This window comes from Hirundo rustica, chromosome 29 (assembly GCF_015227805.2).
Source record: "Hirundo rustica isolate bHirRus1 chromosome 29, bHirRus1.pri.v3, whole genome shotgun sequence".
In the NCBI taxonomy this organism is placed as follows: Eukaryota; Metazoa; Chordata; class Aves; order Passeriformes; family Hirundinidae; genus Hirundo; species Hirundo rustica.
Window position 1 is genome coordinate 1,748,304 of NC_053478.1, and position 20,601 is coordinate 1,768,904.

Below are 20,601 nucleotides of genomic sequence, written 5' to 3' on the forward strand. Positions count from 1 at the left end.
GGAGGGAGAGGAAGGGAGGGACGTCAAGGTAAGGCAGAGCCTTGGGCAGCTGCAGCCCGGCAGGAAGAGCGGGGAGGAATTTTCGGGAGCGATTTTTTTTTTTTCAGGGTGTGAAATAGCAGCTCTCGGTTGAGGACCTCGCCACATTATCCTGAGAGCCGCCTAATGAGAGGATGGCGCATCCTGCCTGGCCAGTTCCCGGCTGCTGCCTGGCATCCTCGGGGATCCCGGGGCTGCTCGGGACAGGGGTCGGCCCAGGTGAGCTGGGACCAGCCCCGAGGACGGCGACAGGGACCTGGCTTAGGGGGCAGATTGAGATTTTAGAGATGTTTCGTCCCCGCGGGAAATGCCAGCAGCTCCTGCCCCAGGCTCCCCCCGGCCCGGGAGCAATTCCTGGAGTGGAATTCTGGGGAAGCAACGCGGGTAATCGTGAATTCTCCGCGTTTCCTCCCTGGGAGGAGAGAAAAATGCGCTTGGGCACGTCCGTGTGTGAACTTACAGGGAATTAACGGGGCAGAAGCAGAGGGGGATTTTCCATCGGCAAATCCCGCGGCTGTGAGAGGGGAGGGCGAGGCGGGCTCCGGGTGGAACCGAGGCACCCGAATCATTTTTTGGGGAGGGGGATGTGGATGCTGAAGCAAGCAAGGCACCGAGGCAGCGTGGAAACGGGGTCAGAAAAGGGCATTAAACGCACCAAAGGACGGCAGCGCGGAGCTTTCCGTGTTTTGGCACCACCCGAAGGCAGCAGAGGGTTCTCAGCGTTTGTTTTACGAGTTCAGAACCTGGGAACTCAGCCTGGCCGAACCGGCGCGTCCCGAGTGTCGGGCTGTCCGCAGGGGCTGGCTGTGGCTGCTGAGGTGGGAATCCGTGGAGTTTTCCCAGCTGGGATGTGCCTGTGCCAGGCTCTTTGGGAAAACATCCCCCGCTTTTTTTTTTTTTTTTTTTTTGTGAGTTTATGAATTATTTTCCTGCAATCAGAATCTGGTTTGGGCTGGAAGGGACCTTAAAAATCCGCTTATTCCACCTCATTCCACAGGCAGGGACGCTTGCCACTATCCCAGGCGGCTCCGAGCCCCGTCCAACCTGGTCTTGGGCACTTCCAGAGATGGCAGAACCAGGAATTCCCTGGAAAACCTGCGCCAGGTCCTCGCCACCCTCACAGGGAACGATTGATTGCCAGTATCCGACCTCAGTTTCCCCTCTGTCAGCCTGGCCCCACTCCCCTTTGTCCAGTCCCTGCAGCTCCTGAGGAAAAATCCCTCTCCAGCTTCCCTGGAGCCCCTGCGGGTCCTGGGAGGTGCTCTGAGGTCTCCACACGTTTTTTACTCCTATTCCCTTCCTGTTTCTCTGTTATTTTTATACCGAGAGGGCAAACATCATTCCCAGAGGTGCCAGAAACTCCGGTTTGAATTAATTCAGCAGGGATGCCCTGATTTCCTTTGTGCTCCCAGGGGAATCCCAACACGGGGAAAAAAAAAAACAAAAAACAAAACAACAACAACCCAAAACCCAAACAACCAAAAAACCCAAAACAAAACAAACAAAAAAACCCCCAAACCCAATAAGACCCCCACAAACAAACAAACAAATAAAACACCAAAAAACCAAAACAACCAACAAAACAAAACAAAACAAAATGAAGCCACCAAAACCAATAAAACCCCCACAAACAAACAAACAAAACACCAAAAAAACAAAACAACCAACAAAACAAAACAAAATGAAACAAAAAAACCCCAAACCAAAGCAAAAAAACTCCACCAAAAAAAAAAAAAAACCCAAACCCCACCAAAAAACCCCAAACAAACAAAAAACCAAACCAAAACCAAACCAACCAACCAACCAAAAAAACCCCCAAACCAAACCAAACCCAAAAAAAACCCCAGGAAAAGGTGAAAGGCGCAGCAAACCCCTCTGGATCCACCGGGGAACAAACAGATCAGCACCAGGAGGTTGCAGGGTCACAAACTACAGATTTTATTGGGGTTTTTTTTTGTTTGTTTGTTTGTTTTTTTCAGACAGATGGAGGCAAAGCAGCGACGGGAAGAGCGAAACATCCCACACACCAAGAGGAGAGCCCAGAGCAGGACCCGCGCTCGCCGGAGGAACTCGCGGGGCCGCGGCTTCGGGGCTCATCACAAGCACCAGGGGAGGGAAGGCGGGAGAGGAAGAGGAGTTCTACGGTCCCTAAACGCAGGAGGAGGAGCTCTGGAGGCGTTTTCCACGTCCACGTCCATCCCCAGGAGGGAATGAGCCGGCCGGGCTCAGTTGCCGCCGCAGCAGCCGCCGTTGTTGCCGCCGCAGCAGCCCCTGTTGTTGCGGCTCATGGTGTAGCAGCAGGTCATGGGCATGCAGCAGGACTGCATGGGCATGCAGCAGGGGCTGCAGCACTGCGTGGGGCAGCACATGGGCCTCTTGCAGCAGGTCTTGGGGCTGCTGTAGCAGCACACGTTGTAGCTGTTTCCGCCGCCGCAGCATCCGTTGGGCATCTTGGTGGTGGGAGTGGAGGCGAAGCTGGAAGGGAAGGAGAGGGTTTGTCTTTTTCTCTGCCTGGATCTCCCAGAGGTTGAGGCAGCTGGGAGCGCTCTTATCCCCAAATCCACCCCAAACCGGCCAGGGATGTGTCCTGAATCCCAGGACAGCTCCTATGCTCTGGGCATTTTGGTTCTGCCGGAGAGAATCCACCTGGGTGTAGCCCCCAAAAAACCAATCTCTGGTCCCTCCAAAACCAATCTGCAGCCCCAGGTCTTCTGCAGTGTCCAGTCCCGAACCGGAAAATCCCAGAAAATCCTGGAGGAGCCCAGGGAAACAGAGTCCCAAAGTAAAGAGAAAGGAGCAAAGCTCAACTTACCCTTGCTGAGCAGTGGAGGAGAGGAGAAGTCGAGATGATCGAATGAAGACCCCTGGGCCAGGGCAGCCTTTTATACGCTCCAAAGCTTCCTCCCCTGGAAATGAGGCATCCCTCGGCAATTCCAACTCCGTGGATCACCCGGGGTATCTCCCCCTCACGTGCCTTCCTTCCTCCCTCCGGTGTTCAGCCTCTGCCTCCTTCTGCTTGCTCACCGCCTCGATTGTGCCCCGCAATTACTCCTCCAGAGAGGAACAACAGATGCAAATTTCCTAATGGATTTGCGTTAATGGCGCCGCAGGGAGGGAGGGAGCGCTGAGGTATTCCCATCCCTTCCCAAGGAATGACCTTGGGACACAAGGGACGCTCCGCGGTGTGCCTGGGGGGGAGCCGGCTGCTGAGGCAGTGGGACAACCACGCCTGGAACTCGGAGCTGTCATTGCTCACGTGTCCCCTCTGCCCCCGGCCGGGATCTTTGGGGGCCAGTGGAAACTTTTGGTCAATGGGAATAATTTTTTTCCTTGCGTCTGTGGTCAAAGTTTAGGCTGAAATTTTCCCCTTTTCTCAGCCTTGCTCTTGGGCCTCCCTTCAGGGTGATGGGTCCTCACACTCCCTGTTTTTAGGGTTTTTTTTAATTATTTTATTTTTTTTTAAATTTTATTTTTGTTGTATTATTAAGATTTTTTTCATTTTCATCCGTGGGATGGATGGGTTGAGCCTCAACGCAGCGGCTTTCAAAGCAGCAGCGCTCACGCCGGGGTTTTTCCCTGCCTCTGCTGCGCACATCCCATTCTCTGAGATGATCCCAAAAATTTCTGGGTCTGAGGAGAGTTTGTGGTGATTTGGAGGAACCGTGGCCACACGCAGAGCAGGGACAGCTCCACGTTAGGCGTTGATGGTGTTTCCACGTGATGAGAGGGGCCTCCGGTAAAAAGATGGGAATTCCAGGATGCTGAGGCAGCACCGGTTCACGGCAAAAAGAGGGCTGCCGTCACATCCAGGAGACTCTGACTGTGAGGCTGACGTGGTGGCAGGTGATCCCTGGTGACTGGGACAGGATCTGCCTTTCCAGGATGTGACCAGGACCTCTTGTGACGTCGGCTGTCCCTTCTGGAATTGTCCCCAGGGAAGCATGGCTTTGGTCACCCAGTAATCACCAAGAGCCGCCCGCGGGAAGCAACGTCCTCCTCGTGCAAACCCTCAAACATCTCCCCTGAATCAACCACTCATCGCATTTTTATCGGGTTTTATTGTTGTCCTGTTGGCCGAGACGATCCCAGTGTTGTGGTCATAGAAATAGGGAATGGTTTGGGCTGGAAGAAACCCCGAGGATCACCCAGTCCAACCCCGCTGGATGGGCAGGGACACCTTCCACTACCCCAGGCTGCTTCAAGCCTCATCCAGCCTGGCCTTGGACGCTTCCAGGGACGGGACACCCATGGAATAACCTGTGCCAGGGCATGGCCACCCTCACAGGGAAGGATTTATTCCCAGTATCCCATCTAAACCCATCTCTCCTCCAGGCTGAACCACCCCACCGCCCTCAGTACTGACAGCATTTGGATTTATTCCCAATATCCCATCCAGACCCGTCTCTCCTCCAGGCTGAACCACCCCACCGCCCTCAGTACTGACAGCATTTCCCCTGCTGTTCGATGCCATTTAAACCTGCGCTTGGGTCAGAAATGACATCGACACAGAGCTCCTTTCACAGGCCGTGCCCCGTCCTGTGATGTCTTTGGAACGTTCCACGGTGGTCCTGCGGGTTTGAGTCTGTTCCCGCAGCTTTTCCGGTGCGGGGTGAGGCCAGGCTGGATGGAGCTCTGCTCAAGCTGGGGGTGTCCCTGTCCACGGCCGGGGTGTCGGAACGAGATTGTTTTCAACGTCCCTCCCAACCCAACCCAACCCAACCCGTTCCACGGTCCTGTGATTCAAAGACCAAATGAATATTCACAATAATTCACAATATTCCCCCAGCAGAAAGCACTTTTATAAAATGTCCCGAAGCGGGATATCGCTCTGCCCGATTTACGATCAATAAAAACCCTCCTCAAGAGCCAAGCAAGGTTTTGAGAGGAGCCCAACACGCAGAGAAGATGATTTTAACCCAGATGTCTGGTGTGAAGGTTGGAGGAAGCAAATCAAGCCGGAGCTCCGGGCGTTTTCTCCAGACCTGCAATTCCCAGCTGAGTCCTGCATTTTAATAGCAAAGAAAGTCCCAGCCAGGGAGGGAAGGTTTCGTTGACTCACGGGTTTGCTATTTCAGGAATGAGGCTTTTAAGTTGGATGCCAACCCCGGCTTTCATTCCCGGGCTCGTACTCCAGGAACGCACAGGGGGGGAAACGCTCTGCTCCCGTAAAAATCCTTCAAGGATTTCGGGAGGGGTTTCCAAGCTTTTGCTTTTGGAAGGTGGTGGTGGGAAGAAGACGCTGCCTGCTGTCCAGTGAGTAGTGAATTCCCCTCGGTACCTATTGGAAAAGCCCTTCCAGGGTCAGGGATGAGCTCCTGTGAATCCCACAGCTTTTCCTCCCCGAGGAGCAGCTCCCATCTCTGCTCCGGGACCAGGACGGGACCTGAGGGAACGGCTGGAGCTGTGCCAGGGAAGGTCTAGGTTGGATATTTCTGGAAAGTTCTGTCCCCAGAGGGTAGTGGGACGATGCCCAGGCTCGCCAGGGAATGGGCACGGCCCCGAGAGCTCCGGGGGAGTTTGGGCAGCGCTGCCAGGGATGCCCAGGGTGGGATTTCGGAGTGTCTGTGGAGGGGGCAGGAGCTGGACTCCATGGTCCTGCTGGATCTTTTCCAAGCCAGGATTTTCAAGGATTCTCTGATTTATGGAGTGCTGTGTTTTTGGTCCTTGCTCTTTGAGTTTTAATTAACTCCAGCTTTCATTTCTTTAGTAAAATCTGAGCTGAGGTGAATGATCAGGAGGGCCAAGAAGGGATCAAGGAAAGGACTTTGGAGCTCATCCCATTCCTCCCCTTGCCATGGGACAACTTCCACTGTCCCAGGCTGCTCCAAGCTCCATCCCACCTGGCCTTGGACACTTCCAGGGATCCAAGGGCAGCCACAACTGCTCTGGGCGCCCATTCCAGAGGATCAGGAATGCTCCACTTGCTTCAGATGTGACCTAATCCGTGCCAACAGTCTGGACAGCTTTTTGTGTCCCAAACGATCTGCTGTGCCACGGGGACACATCCAGGACCTTGGCCAAAGGCGCAGAAAGTGCCGGAATGAGGACAAACTCTGGGCAAAGTGACAAACCCTGGGCAAAGTGACAAATCCTGGGCAAGGTGACAAACCCTGGGCAAAATGACAAACCCTGGGCAAAGTGACAAACTCTGGGCAAAATGACAAATCCTGGGCAAGGTGACAAACTCTGGGCAAAGTGACAAACCCTGGGCAAAGTGACAAACTCTGGGCAAAGTGACAAACCCTGGGCAAGGTGACAAACCCTGGGCAAGGTGACAAACCCTGGGCAAAGCCACGTAAGAACAACCAAAAGACCAAAGGCTGTGTTTTGCTCAGCGCTAAATTTTATTGTCTACAAGTCAGGAGAGGAAATGAAAAGCGATCACAGCGACACCAGAGGGTTTCCCAAACACCAAGAGGAGAACGAACACCCCGCTAACACCTAACGCCCTCACACAATGGCTGATAAATTCAGGTGTACTCAAGACAGCCAATAATTAGAGACAGAAGAAGCAGTTTAAGCTTGAAAAGAAGAAGCAAATAGCTGTGAACTGGCTCCATCACGATGAGATCCGGAGCAGATTTTTCCCCGGGGCAGCTCAGCAGCTCTTCTTGAGGCTGGCGCAGCACTGCTGGATGGGGATGCAGGGGGTGCAGTACCTCCGCACCGGGGTGCAGCAAACCATCACGGGCTTCTTCACCACGCAGGAGCAGCAGGGGCAGCAGCAGGGCCGGGGGACGCAGCACACGGACTTCACCTTGGTGCAGCACACGGACTGGCACGGGTCACAGCACACGGACTGCTGGCACGGGTCACAGCTGCAGGACTGCTGGCACGGGTCACAGCTGCAGGACTGCTGGCATGGGTCACAGCTGCAGGACTGCTGGCACGGGTCACAGCTGCAGGACTGCTGGCACGGGTCACAGCTGCAGGACTGCTGGCATGGGTCACAGCTGCAGGACTGCTGGCACGGGTCACAGCACGGCTTCTGGCACGGGTCACAGCACACAGACTGCTGGCACGGGTCACAGCACGGCTTCTGGCATGGCTCACAGCACACAGACTGCTGGCACGGGTCACAGCACGGCTTCTGGCACGGGTCACAGCACACAGACTGCTGGCACGGGTCACAGCACGGCTTCTGGCACGGGTCACAGCACACGGACTGCTGGCACGGGTCACAGCACGGCTTCTGGCATGGGTCACAGCAGACAGTCTGGCATGGATCACAGCACGGCTTCTGGCACGGGTCACAGCACACGGACTGCTGACACGGGTCACAGCATGGCTTCTGGCATGGGTCACAGCACACAGACTGGCACGGGTCACAGCAGGGCTTCTGGCACGGGTCACAGCAGCAGGATTGCTGGCACGGGTCACAGCACGGCTTCTGGCACGGGTCACAGCACACGGTCTTGCAGGGCTCACAGCACACGGACTGCTGGCACGGGTCACAGCACACAGACTGGCACGGGTCACAGCACGGCTTCTGGCATGGGTCACAGCTGCAGGACTGCTGGCACGGGTCACAGCACACGGTCTTGCAGGGCTCACAGCACACAGACTGGCACGGGTCACAGCACGGCTTCTGGCACGGGTCACAGCAGCAGGATTGCTGGCACGGGTCACAGCATGGCTTCTGGCACGGGTCACAGCTGCAGGACTGCTGGCACGGCTCACAGCACACAGACTTGCAGGGGCTGCAGCACACAGACTTGCAGGGGCTGCAGCACACAGTCTTGCAGGGGCTGCAGCATGCCATCTTGCAGGGGCTGTAGCACACGGTCTTGCAGGGGCTGCAGCACACGGTCTTGCTCTTCACAACAGAGCAGCATCCCGTGGAACAGCATCCAGTGGAGCACATGGTGTTGGGAGAGGAGCGAAGGGTGGCCGGAGCGAGGACCTGGAACACAGAGGGCTTGGAGATTCATCCCATCTTCCCACACTGTCTCAGCCCACATCCCGCCCTGCTTCCTATTTCTTTGTCCTGAGCTGGAAACCCACGGTCCTCGCAGGAACTGAACCAACGGTTGCTCTGTCCCAGAGATATTTGAACTCTCCTGGGAGCTGCCCACTCCCTGCTCATCCAGGACCTTCTCTCCCTGAACTTCCACCCCGAGCAGCTCATTTTCCACTGAGCTCCCTCCACCTTTTCCGAGAGGCAACAGATCAACAGCCTCAGAAAGAAATCTGGATCCCAGGCAGAGCCGTAGGGCACGGAGCCCATAGCACAGAGCCCATAACCCTGGAACTGTAAAACCTTGGAATCACAAACCCACGGAATCACAAAGCCGTAGAATCAAAGAACAGCTCGGGTCGGAAGGCACCTTTAAAGCTCCATCCAGCCCAACGCCCTGCAGAGGTCGGACACAAAGACTCAGCCTCAACCCAACCCAACGCCCAAAGCCAAATGAGAACCGAGGACCCCTGGTAGGAAGCACTCACCGTTCTTGCTGAAGGCTGAAGGTGTGTGAGGAGCAGAGGGCACCTGGAGACCTTTTATTGAGGTCGGAATTGCCCTGCCGGACATGAGGTACCCCCCAGCAATCCGTGATTTACGCACGAAGCCTGTACTTATTCACCCACTGGGCCTTCGTGTGTTTAGTCTTTGCCTCGTGGCTTTTGACCAACCCCTCAATTTTGGGTCATTATCAATTTGCTGCCTGAATTTTTTACAATTTTTTAATGTCGAGTTAATTCTTGTGGGACGCTGGAAGGTGCTGTCTCCGCTCGCTTTGCATACGGCAAGGCTGCTGCATGGAGATGATTAATTAACATAAAAATCCTAATTAAGATTGAGGTGCAGTGGATTCCAGAGGCGCGCAGAAGCTTCTGGACGTCAGTTGCTCCCTGATATGATTTTCAAAGTGGAATTCCAGGAAGCGCAATTCCATGGCCCCGTGCTTTGTGTCTGAACGCAGAAACGGTGGAGCCCAAAATCCTTCTTCGGGAAAACCCAGAAAGTTCCTGGCACCTCATCCCTCTCTGCCTTATCCCATGGGAAAACACGTGTCCTTGGCCTTGGAGCAGAACCATGGAATCATGGAATATCCCAGGCTGGAAGGGAAATTCCCGGTCCAGCTCCTGGCCCTGCACAGCCCCAACAATCCCCACCCCGTGCCTCAGGTCGTTGCCTGAACTCTCCTTGAGCTCTGTCGGGCTCGAGGCCTTGCCAACAGCAGACACTTTGCCTGCAAATTCATCGTGGAAATTTGGAATCGGTTTGGGGTCGAATCGGACCCCGCGTTTTTTCCAATTCCTCTTTGATGCACTCAGATGGAAGCAAAATGCAAAACCGCTCTGGAAGTTTTGCATCCTGTTTATGCTCGGCATGACTTGATCTGCAAAATTCCTATTCAATTCCTTCCAGATCCCAAGATGCCCCGGAGTAGTGGAAGAGCCACCTACGGATGTTAATTCTGGAGAAACTCCGTGCTCAGCTCCCAGTCACCCGCTGGCAGCGATTAGTGCCGGCGCTAATGATCACGCCGTGATCAGTCATTAATGACGGATGCTAATATCTGCTTTTGCATAAAAGCCCCATGTGATTGTCCCGAGCACCTCGAGGATCGCAAATTAAACAACGACTTTATTAAAAAGATGATCTCTCTCCGGTCAGGTGAAATATTTGGTGCCTGAGGTCACCCTCCGGGGAAGGGCTGCTCCTGCTGGGGGCCGAGGGACCCCTTGAATCCCTGGAGACTGAGGGACCCCCTGAATCCCTGGAGACTGAGGGATCCCCTGAATCCCTGGAGACTGAGGGATCCCCTGAATCCCTGGAGACTCAGGGACCCCCTGAATCCCCGGAGACTGAGGGACCCCCTGAATCCCTGGAGACTCAGGGACCCCCTGAATCCCTGGAGACTGAGGGACCCCCTGAATCCCTGGAGACTGAGGGATCCCCTGAATCCCTGGAGACTGAGGGACCCCCTGAATCCCTGGAGACTGAGGGATCCCCTGAATCCCTGGAGAACAAGGGACCCCCTGAATCCCTGGAGAACAAGGGATCCCCTGAATCCCTGGAGACCGAGGGACCCCTTGAATCCCTGGAGACTGAGAGACCCCCTGAATCCCTGGAGACCCAGGGACCCCCTGAATCCCTGGAGACTGAGGGACCCCCTGAATCCCTGGAGAACAAGGGATCCCCTGAATCCCTGGAGACCCCTCACTCCTGCTGGGGTGACGGAGGGCAGATCTCGGCTGCGTTTACCCATCCCGTTCCGGATGCTGAGGACGCTTTGGGTCACCGGAACTTTCCCGTTTGATCCCGGTGACACAAATCCTCCGCTCCCCCTCGGTTCTGCCCGCGTCACGCTTGGAGGAGCTGGTCCTGCCTCGGAGAACCCACGGGACCGTGAAGTCACCACTTCTCCGGGCAAGGTCACCCCAAGGTCAACGTTCCTGTTCCCTGTGAGCTGGATTTCCTCCTGGGGTCACGACCTTGAGCAGGGTGCCACCCATCTTCACCTAATTAGCGATTGAAATTAGCGCCCGGCTCAGCACCCGAGGAGGCTCGGGGCGAGCTCCAGGGGATTCCAGGGAAGGGACAGGAAACTCCAGCGTTAGAGACGAGGGTCATCCTGGGCAGGGAGGTGAAGGAGGAGAGGTCGGACAAAACGAGGAGGTTTTAGGTTGGTTTTGTGCGGATTTGGTGCATGGATCTGTGCAAAAAAACCCTCACCCATGGTTACAGCTGGATGTGACCACCAGAGGTGTTTAAAGCTCTGGAGGTGGATCCATAGGTCCAACAGCGGTTTTGCAAAGGAAAATACTCCAATTGGAGCCGTACAAATTTCTCAATTATTATTTTGCTTTGAGTGGAAGGAGTGCCCAGGCTCTGAACCGCGCCCGGAGGAGCTGAGCTCTGTTTGTTTGGATTGGAGATCCAGGAAAGCAATCCTTCCTGGGAGACCGCTGAGGCAAATTCCTGCCCATTAATCCCCGGGGGTTTCCTCACAGTTTATCCCGGCTGTGGAATCTGCTGCGTCATTATTTGACCTGTCCATTCAGGCAGCCTGGGTTTCTCTTGCCAAATGTTTGTGGTCCTTTAAGGCCTCCTCACCCTCACAGGAATGATTGACTCCCGGTATCCCACCTAAAACTCCTCTCCATCACTCTGACCCCATTCCCTGAGCCTTGCCCCTGCAGTTCCTGAGGAAAATCTCCCTCGCCAGCTTCCCTGGAGTCCTGTCAGATCCTGGGAGAGGCTCTGAGGTCTCCGCAGCCTCAACATTCCCGACATTCCCAGCCTGGATCCGGAGGGGAAAGGTTCCTTATCAGCTTTATGACCTCCTCTGGGTTTGGAAAAGGAAATAAAACGTGCCGCCGTCAGTGACAGAGGAGAAAGCTGGAAGCTGGGGCAGTGAAAGGGAGTGAAAATCTCTGCTTGAAGACCAAACCAGTGGCTGTGGCCACGAAACCTCAGTAACTCCATCCCCACCTGCAGGGAGGGCAGGAATGAGTAAGAAAAATTAATTTTTTTTGCCGGCTGGTGCGAGGCCGACACCTCTTAGCAAGGGCAAGAACCTCCCCCAGGCAGGTGAATCATCCACTGCTCTCTGTCCCGGCTGCAACTTTTCCTTTTTAACCCATTCCTCTCTAATGAGCATTTTTCTCCGTAGCCTATAAATAACTAATTCCAATCCCTTATTGACCAACCGGTCATTTGGTGGCTGTTGCAGCACTCAGCTCGTTCCAGGCTGTTTCCCACGCCAGGGATGGGTGATGAGGGGTGAATCACGCTGGGGAAACCTTCACTTATTTTTGCACTGCAGAAAATGGTTAATTGAGGCTGTCCCACGTTCCAAACCCACCCACCCCCCTCACCCCCACCCCGGGGGATTTGGTTTTATTTCAGTTCCAAAAATAGCAGCGGCTGTGAAAGGAGAAACTCGTGGGGAAAACGTGAACGCGCAGGTCAGGCTGGAAACCCCAACGTCTGCTGGGCCCAGGGCAAGGATTTGTTTCGCCCAGGAATTCACCCCTCGTGCTCCTCCCAGCCCTGCAGGCGTTTTCCACAGGTTTCCTTGGCATTCCTGCGGCTCCAGGGATTAAATTACGATTCCGAACCCACAAGAAAAGAGAGGTGCCACCAGAGCAGCACAGAATCCCAGAGAAAAGAGGTCCCAGGCCACCAAATCCAACCTGTGACCCATTCCTGCCTCGTCACCCAGCCCAGGGCGCTGAGGGACACCTCCAGGGATGGACACTCCAAACCTCCCCGGGCAGCCCCTGCCAAGGCCTGAGCGCCCCTTTCCAGGAGGAAATTCCTGCTGATTCCAGCCTGAGCCTCCTGCCAGGGAATTGTGCAGAGCAAAGTCCCCCCTGAGCCTCCTTTCCCCCAGGCTGAGCTCCCTCAGGAGTTCTCCAGCCTCTTCCCCACCTCTGTGTCCTTCTCCAGACCCTTCCCCACCTCCATTCCCTTCTCCAGACCCTTTCCCAGCCCCATTCCCTTCTCCAGACCCTTTCCCAGCCCCATTCCCTTCTCCAGACCCTTTCCCAGCCCCATTCCCTTCTCCAGACCCTTCCCCAGCTCCGTTCCCTTCTCCAGACCCTTCCCCAGCTCCATTCCCTTCTCCAGCCCCTTCCCCAGCTCCGTTCCCTTCTCCAGCCCCTTCCCCAGCTCCGTTCCCTTCTCCAGACCCTTCCCCAGCTCCGTTCCCTTCTCCAGCCCCTTCCCCAGCTCCATTCCCTTCTCCAGCCCCGCTCCAGCCCCGTTCCCTTCTCCAGACCCTTCCCCACCTCCGTGTCCTTCTCCAGCCCCTTCCCCAGCTCTGTTCCCTTCTCCAGACCCTTCCTCACCTCTGTGTCCTTCTCCAGCCCCTTCCCCAGCCCCATTCCCTTCTCCAGCCCCTTCCCCACCTCCATTCCCTTCTCCAGCCCCTTCCCCAGCCCCGTTCCCTTCTCCAGACCCTTCCCCAGCCCCATTCCCTTCTCCAGACCCTTCCCCAGCCCCATTCCCTTCTCCAGACCCTTCCCCAGCTCCATTCCTTTCTCCAGACCCTTCCCCAGCTCCGTTCCCTTCTCCAGACCCTTCCCCAGCTCCCTTCCCTTCTCCAGACCCTTCCCCAGCTCCGTTCCCTTCTCCAGACCCTTCCCCAGCCCCGTTCCCTTCTCCAGCCCCTTTCCCAGCCCCATTCCCTTCTCCAGACCCTTCCCCAGCCCCTCAGGGCCCCTCCTGGCCCAGCCCATTCAATGGGGCAGTGACTGAAAACACCCAGCACTGTCAGGTCGGCTCGAAACACCATTTTTATTGTCTTGCTGGAGAACGAAGCAGCAAAGCAAGAAGGGAACCCTTCCCAGAGGAAAAAACAAACAGCCCAGAGCTCCTAAAACCGAGAGGTTTCATCCCAAAACTGCTTCACCCCCGGCAGCTTCAGGAGGCTTCAGGAGGAGAAGTGACGAAGCTGCACCAGCAATCTCCGGGCGAGGAGCGACCCGGAGCATCCCGGAACGCTGCCCTCAGAATTTGGGGTAGGCGGGCAGCTTGCAGATGTTCTTGGTGACCTGGGGGCAGAGCGGGGGGCAGTAACGCTGCACCGGGGGGCAGCAGGGCTGCACCGGGGGGCAATAGCGCTGCACCGGGGGGCAATAGCGCTGCACCGGGGCGTAGCAGGGCTGCACCGGGGCGCAGCAGGGCGTCACGTAGCTGAACTTCTGCACGGGCTGCCTCTGGACGGTGAAGTGGCAGGAGGGCCCCGAGTCGTGGCAGGAGGAGCGGGAGCCGTGGCAGGAGGAGCGGGAGCCGTGGCAGGAGGAGTCGTAGTCGTGGCAGGAGCCGCGGGAGCACATGGTGCTGGAGTTCCGGAAGAGCTGTTTGGAGCAAGGGGTCAAGCGCGGTGAGAGGAGGCTCTGATTCACTTCTTGTACTCCCGCCCTTTTCTTTCTTAAGGATATTTTTTTCTTGAGATCTCCCCTGCTCTCTTTCTCTCCTTTTTTTTTTTCACCCCTTTAATCCAGACCCGATCCCGCCGGATCTGCTGGGAGTGCTCTGGGAATTGGGGTGTGAAATCAGGGCCCTGTGGGTCCCTTGGAGCCCCAGGAGCCCATCAGCCAAACCCCAGTTCCAGCAGAGTTTGTGTCACACGAGGGTCCCTCCGGCGGCTGCGCCTTTCCCGGGAATCCCTGGGAATCCCGACTCGTCCGTCCCTCCGCGCACGCAGGAGGCGCTTCCCTAAATCCCAGCTCCCACAACATCCATAAAAACCCCCGGTGGAGGTTTCCTCTCCATCAGCAAGAACAGGAACAATGAGGTCGGCCTTACCTTCTACAGCTTCAGAGAGAAGTTTCTGGAAGCGAAGGCGAGCGTCTGCGGGGGACGGGGCCGAGGGACCTTTTATCCCCTCCCGGGGCCGTGAGGCACCTCCTCGCGATGACGCCTTAATTATTCCTGCCTCCAATCCCGCGGATGTTTGCGCTTCCCCCGTCTCGAGGTGTTCCCTCCTTGACGGTGATTCCTCCCGCCGGGATTTTGGGAGGCAGCGCTCTCCCATTTCCTGGAGACTGACACCGAGGTGACGGGCGTTAATTAGGGGCGAGGGACACGGCCCGGGTTGCGTCAGGCGCGGAAAGGTCTCAGAAACGCTGACTCCTGGGGCTGGTCTCCCCGTCGGGCGCAGGTTGACAGCTCAGGGATTTAATTCCCCTCTTGCCGAGTGCCAAGAGGAAATGGGATTACCGGGCTGCAATTCCCGGGGGTGGCACAAGGCTGGAAAATCCGGAGGGATCTCCGCGGCTCCCTGGGATGGCCAGGAGTCAAATGTTCCCGATGCCTCACGTGTCCCTCCAGTTGGCGGGTGACCGGGGTGACCCCATCGGGTTCTCCCACGTGAATCACGGATTATAAATGTGTAGGATCAGGGGAAAAACATCTGATCCCGAGGCCTGCACGAGGTTTGAGGGTGTTAAATCATCCCGTTCCTTGGCTTCTTTTTCCTTCTGTGATCCCTCACGGTTTTGTTTTTTTTTTCACCTGTGTTACCCTGGTTTTTCTGAGTTTTTCTGAGTTTTTCTGAGTTTTTCTGAGTTTTTCTGAGTTTTTCTGAGTTTTTCTGAACCTTTAGATTTTCTTAAATAGAGTCAGATCTTTTTAGTTATTGTACAACATTAAGAGCAGTTTTCTACCTTTCTCACAGATGTAACATAAACAAATCATTTGTTTTTCATTCTCTGTCCTTTGTTTGCATATTTCTAACCTGAAAACAACTGTAACTGACAATTGGTCTGGCCACTGAGGCTGAGGGGTGGAAACCCCAAAAAGCCAATCTTCTGCTAGACCCACAAATGTATACAAGGTAAAAAAAATAAACAAAGGGGTCTCTTTTTCTCTCAGCTCTCTCAGCTGGGAGCTGAGATCAGAAGGACCTCTGCGAAAATCTCTTGTCGGTGTGTGACTGCTTTGTGTGTCTCGGTGACACACCTGGCCTCACCGGAGGGCTCAGAGGAGCTGAAGTCTGAGCAAATTTTGGGTTTTGTCACTGCTGGTGGGAGTTTGGGCGCTGCGGCTGGATTTGTGACCCTGCTTGACTCAGGGTTTGAGGCGCGAGAAAGCGGAACTGGGAAAACGCTGCCCATTGGAGGAATTCACTGACCGGGAAGATCTGCCAAACTGGGGGTGTCCCACGGGCACCCAATTCCTTGTGGGGAGCTCTGTGGAGCACAGCAGGAATTCCTCAGGGATCTTTGGTGACCCAGGTGTTCCTCAGCCCAGGGGACAAAGTGGGAGCTTGTGTGACAATTCTCCTTTTGTCCCGGCTTTGGCCTGGAGCGTCGCCTTGATGCGCTCCAAAATCTTTCTACCTCCTCAAATGTTTGAAAATTTATGTCCAAGGTGTGAAATAGAGCTCGGGGTAAGTTGTTAGATATTGAGAAGGAGAACTGGCAACTGGGACTTACTTATTCCCCTTCCATTTAATTTCCTGGAATCGCTGAGGCTGGAAAAGCCCTCAGAGATCCAATTGAGTCCAATCTTTGACCATCTCCCCCTTTCCTTTCCTTTCCTGATGTGTCTTCTATTCATTCCCGAATGAACGTGGGAATTATTTGCCACCAAATATTGGGATTCTTTGTAAAACACAGAGAAATCGGAATTGAAAATCCCGGAAAAAATTACCCCCCAAAAAAATCAAGGAGGAAGAGAACAAAGGAATTCAAAGGCAACGAGGGTCTCATGAATCAGATTTATTGTTTCCCACACCCAGATGAGTCCGAAACAGCAGTGCAACGCAGAGAAAGGTTCCCAACAAAGCAATCATGCCCCGAATAATCAGAAAGGACATTATTTCCAGAACAATTTAGCGAGAACGACACCATGAACGTTAATTAGGGGAAGATTTCATCCCCCACCAGGATCCCGCATGGCAGAGACCCAGGGATTTCAGCCGAGGTCGGAGCGTCCGAGGTCGGAGCACGGGGCTGGACCCTGTTCAGAACTTGGGACACGCCGGTGGAAGGTTCCAGATGTTCTTGGTGTACTGGGGGCAGCAGGGGACAGGGGGGCAGCAGGGGACAGGGGGACAGCAGGGGACAGGGGGACAGTAGCGCTGCACGGGGGGACAGTAGGGGACGGGGGGACAGCAGGGGACAGGGGGACAGCAGCGCTGCACGGGGGGACAGCAGGGCCTCAGGTAGGTGCATTTCTGCGCCGGCTGCCTCTGGACGTGGCGGCAGGAGGGCTCGGGCTCGTGGCAGGAGGAGCTGGACCTGTGGCAGGAGAACCAGGAGCGGTGGCAGGAGGAGCGGGACCTGCGGCAGGAGGACTCGTAGTCGTGGCACATGGTCCTGGAGTTCCGGCGGAGCTGGAGGGAGGAGAGAGATGGTCAGGCTGGGAGATGCAGCTGCCCCCTCCTGCGTTTTCCTTGGCTCCCGTTCCCGTCTGGAACGGGAAATGCCCTTTCCCTCTCTTTGGTGGCGGATGGCACGTCGCGGCCCTTCCTTCTGGAGGAGGGCTCCGTGACGGGAATTCCCCTCCCGAGATGCCCCTCTTGGCTTTCTGAGGTAGAATTCCCTTCTAAAACTGCTCTGACTTGCCTGAGCCCTCTCTGCCTCCACCACCTGCCAGTCTGGGAATGAATTCCCTGCTGGATCCCCAAAAGCTCCCTGTCCCTGCAGATCTGCTCCTTCAGTTTCTCCTGTTTTTCCACCACCCTGTCCGTGAGCAAACCAAGCGCTCCTCGTGCGTGCTCAGGCACCCAGTCACCAAAACCAGAGAATTTCTGAGACAGAGGCGAGGTCCAAACACAGAACTCCGCGAACATCTGCTGCTCAAGAGTAGAAAAATCAACAAAATCCAACTCACCCTTGGCTGGAGCAAGAGGAGGAGCTCGGGGAGCTGATGCTGAGTGATGGATGGACAGGGGATGCCGGACTTTTATATCTCCCAAAGCGTTGTCCCGGGAATTAGGCACCTCTCGGCAATGCTGACACAAACCCTCATATTCATATTTATCTCCTGTGTCTCATTTTTAGAATTTCCGACTCGACGCAGTCAGGGGATCAAAAAAAAAAAAAAACCAAAACAAAACACTGACGATGACTTTTTCCTCGGCACTTTAATAAGTGCGGAATTTCCCAACCTGCTTAGAAAGGAGTTTTGGAGGCTGCTGCATATTTCCGTGGCAAAAAAATGAAGCTGTCCCCGGAGTTATTAGGTGATTTGTCGTTGGGCAACCGGGATTGCATCAACTCCGGAGGTTTGGCTCCTTCCCCATGGAGCTGCCCCTGGTTCTTCTCCGTGGCAGAGTCACGTTTTGATTATTTTTTTTTCCCCCTGACACGAGGGACAGTAATTAAGGGCCACAACTCCCAGGGACTTCATTAGAGGGAGGTCCTGGTGACTACCTGGGACCCAACGCCTCAACCCCGGAGGTGACGCCAAATGCCAATTTTTTCCCGTTCCGTTTGCCAACCGTCAGCTGTTTTTAATTTTTTTTTTAATTTTTTTTTTTTTTTTTTTTTGGTTGTGTGTTGTTGTGGTGGGTTTTTTTTTTTTTTGGTGTATTTTAAATTTTTTTTATTATTTATTTTTAAAAATTAATTAATTAATTTTTAATTTTTTGGGTTTTTTGGGGGTAGTGGTTTTTTGTTTTTGTTTTTTTTTTCCTGCCACAATATTTTCCTGCTCACGTTCCCCCTGGATAGAGGGAGTCTCAAATCCTCAGCAGGAAGGGTTTGTGTGAGGATTTTACCTCCTGGCAACCTGCTTTCAACCTCTGATTTCTAAGGGGTCCCATTTTATTTTTTTTTTATTTTATTTTATTACAGTTTTGTAATTTTTATTTATATTTATATTTATTTTATTTTATTTTTATTTATTTTATTTTATTACAGTTTTGTAATTTTATTTTATTTTATTTTATTTTATTTTATTTTATTTTATTTTATTTTTATTTTTATTTATTTTATTTTATTACAGTTTTGTAATTTTTATTCATTCCCGTATTTCTCTCTTTGCTTCCCAGCTTCTCTCAGAGCAGTCCAAGATTTTAGGATTCTAGGATCGTAAAACGGGCGATTGTCCCTTTCCTGTGACTTTTATCCAGGTGAAGAACTCAGGGGCCGGGGAATGAGATGATCTTTAGGATCCCTCCCAATCCAAACTATTTTTTGTGATTCTTTTCATTTCTCTGTCAGGCCGTGATTCAGAAACCCGAAAGCTTTTAAGAAAATCTTTTAGACCCTTAATTTTTTTTTTTTTTTTTTTTTGCTCAGGGGAATCTGAATTCTCCTGGAAGCTGCCGTGAGCTGTGATGTAGAAGTGCTCCATCTGGGTTGGGTAAATCTCATTTTTTTTTTTGGAGGGGGGGAGCCCCTTGAGTCAGTTCCCCGTCAGGCAGGAGGAATTCGCGGAATCAGGGGAACGATTCGGGGTGGGAAGGGACATTAAAGATCATCTCATTCAGCTCCCAGAGTCATTAATTGCAGCTGAGTCTGTCTGCTGAGCTCTCGGGGAAGCTGATGCGGCCACGGAGCCTGTTCTGGAACCGGTGTCTCAGCCGGACCGGGAGATAAGGGAAGTCTGAGGTTGTCAAAAGTCCGCAGAGATCTCGCACTTATGTCAAGCGCCTGCAGTTGCCGCTGAAAACAGTAATTTGGAGCCCAGTGAAAGAAGGAGGGTTGGGAAAACCGGCGAGGCGTTAATTTGCATTTATTAGGCGCCTCAGAATGTTCGTGGCTCTTGAGTCAGAGGGACAAATGGAGCGTGGGGAAGGGACCGGGACAATTCCGCACGGAGGGAAATCCTGGAGTGGGCTGGATGGGGAGGGACCTTAAAGACCTCCAGTGCCACCCCTGCCCACGGCAGGGACACCTCCCACCACCCCAGGTGTCCTTGGACACTTCCAGGGGTCCATGGAATCGCCTGTGCACCAGGGGCCGGCCGCCCTCCCGGGATAGAATTAACAATTAATTGATTATGATTAATTCCTTCTGGATAGAAATGCATAAATGCGTGCTCTGTATATCGGTAGGTGAATAAACAGGGCGCCTTCGCCTGCTCCAGAAGCGCCTCTGGAATCACTGGCTTCTGTTATTTTGGAGTTTTCGGGACATTTTGTGGTCAGCTTCGAGGAGGAAAGAGCGAGAAGTGGTGACTGAGAAGTCAGAGGTAACAATTACCCAGAAGAAAAAAAAAAACAAAAACGGGGAAAGAATGAACAAATGAACAGACCGTCAACCTCTTTTGCTTTCGGAAATCAGATTTTATTATTTCGGAGGCTGCCACATGGGCGAGGAGCAGCAGGAACCACCCCCAGCTTCATGGAGAGCATCCTGAGCTGGGTCCGAGCAGATTGAAACAAGCAGGAGCAAAAACCAGGAACCAAACCCTAATCGCGGACGGGGAATCGAATTAAAAACGGGAACAAAGAACCCATCGGGGCAGGAGCGACCCTCAGAATTTGGGGTAGGCGGGCAGCTTGCAGATGTTCTTGGTGACCTGGGGGCAGAGCGGGGGGCAGTGACGCTGCACCGGGGGGCAGCAGGGCTGCACCGGGGGGCAGCAGGGCTGCACCGGGGGGCAATAGCGCTGCACCGGGGGGCAATAGCGCTGCACCGGGGGGCAATAGCGCTGCACCGGGGCGTAGCAGGGCGTCACGTAGCTGAACTTCTGCACGGGCTGCCTCTGGACGGTGAAGTGGCAGGAGGGCCCCGAGTCGTGGCAGGAGGAGCGGGACTCGTGGCAGGAGGAGCGGGAGCCGTGGCAGGAGGAGTCGTAGTCGTGGCAGGAGCCGCGGGAGCACATGGTGCTGCGGTTGTGGCAGAGCTGCTGGGGAGGAGAGGAGCGGTCACAGCGGGCACCAGCTCAGAGGCGTTCGCCCTGGGGTTCCCTGTGTTCCCCCTGTTTCCTTCAGGGGTGAGGAAGTGGGGTCGGTGCTGTTGGGAGATGGTTTAAGCTCTCACTAAACCCAGAATATTTTACGGATGGGACTTGGTTTCCAGAAAAAAATCAGCCCAAGCATCCATTTCTCAAGAGCAGCTCTGGTTCCTCCTGCTTGGAAACCTCCCAGCCCCTTTTCCACAAAACCCTCTGTCGGTTTTTTCCACCCTTTCTGCTGTTCTGGTTTG

At 54.3% G+C, this 20,601-nt stretch overlaps 3 protein-coding genes across 3 annotated transcripts; all 3 read right to left on the reverse strand.

Moving 5' to 3' along the window:
- Positions 1-2,264: 2,264 nt before the first annotated feature.
- LOC120764176 (keratin-associated protein 5-2-like) lies at positions 2,265-2,489 on the reverse strand. Its single transcript, XM_040087981.1, has one exon. The coding sequence runs from the start codon at positions 2,487-2,489 to the stop codon at positions 2,265-2,267; it is 225 nt and encodes a 74-aa protein (XP_039943915.1).
- Positions 2,490-6,637: 4,148 nt separating this feature from the next.
- Positions 6,638-7,903, reverse strand: LOC120764333 (keratin-associated protein 5-5-like). Its single transcript, XM_040088278.1, has one exon. It carries the CDS (start codon positions 7,901-7,903, stop codon positions 6,638-6,640), a length of 1,266 nt encoding a protein of 421 aa, XP_039944212.1.
- A 12,024-nt stretch (positions 7,904-19,927) lies between these two features.
- On the reverse strand, positions 19,928-20,278 carry LOC120764353 (putative small proline-rich protein 5). Its single transcript, XM_040088304.1, has one exon. It carries the CDS (start codon positions 20,276-20,278, stop codon positions 19,928-19,930), a length of 351 nt encoding a protein of 116 aa, XP_039944238.1.
- Between the last annotated feature and the right edge of the window lie 323 nt (positions 20,279-20,601).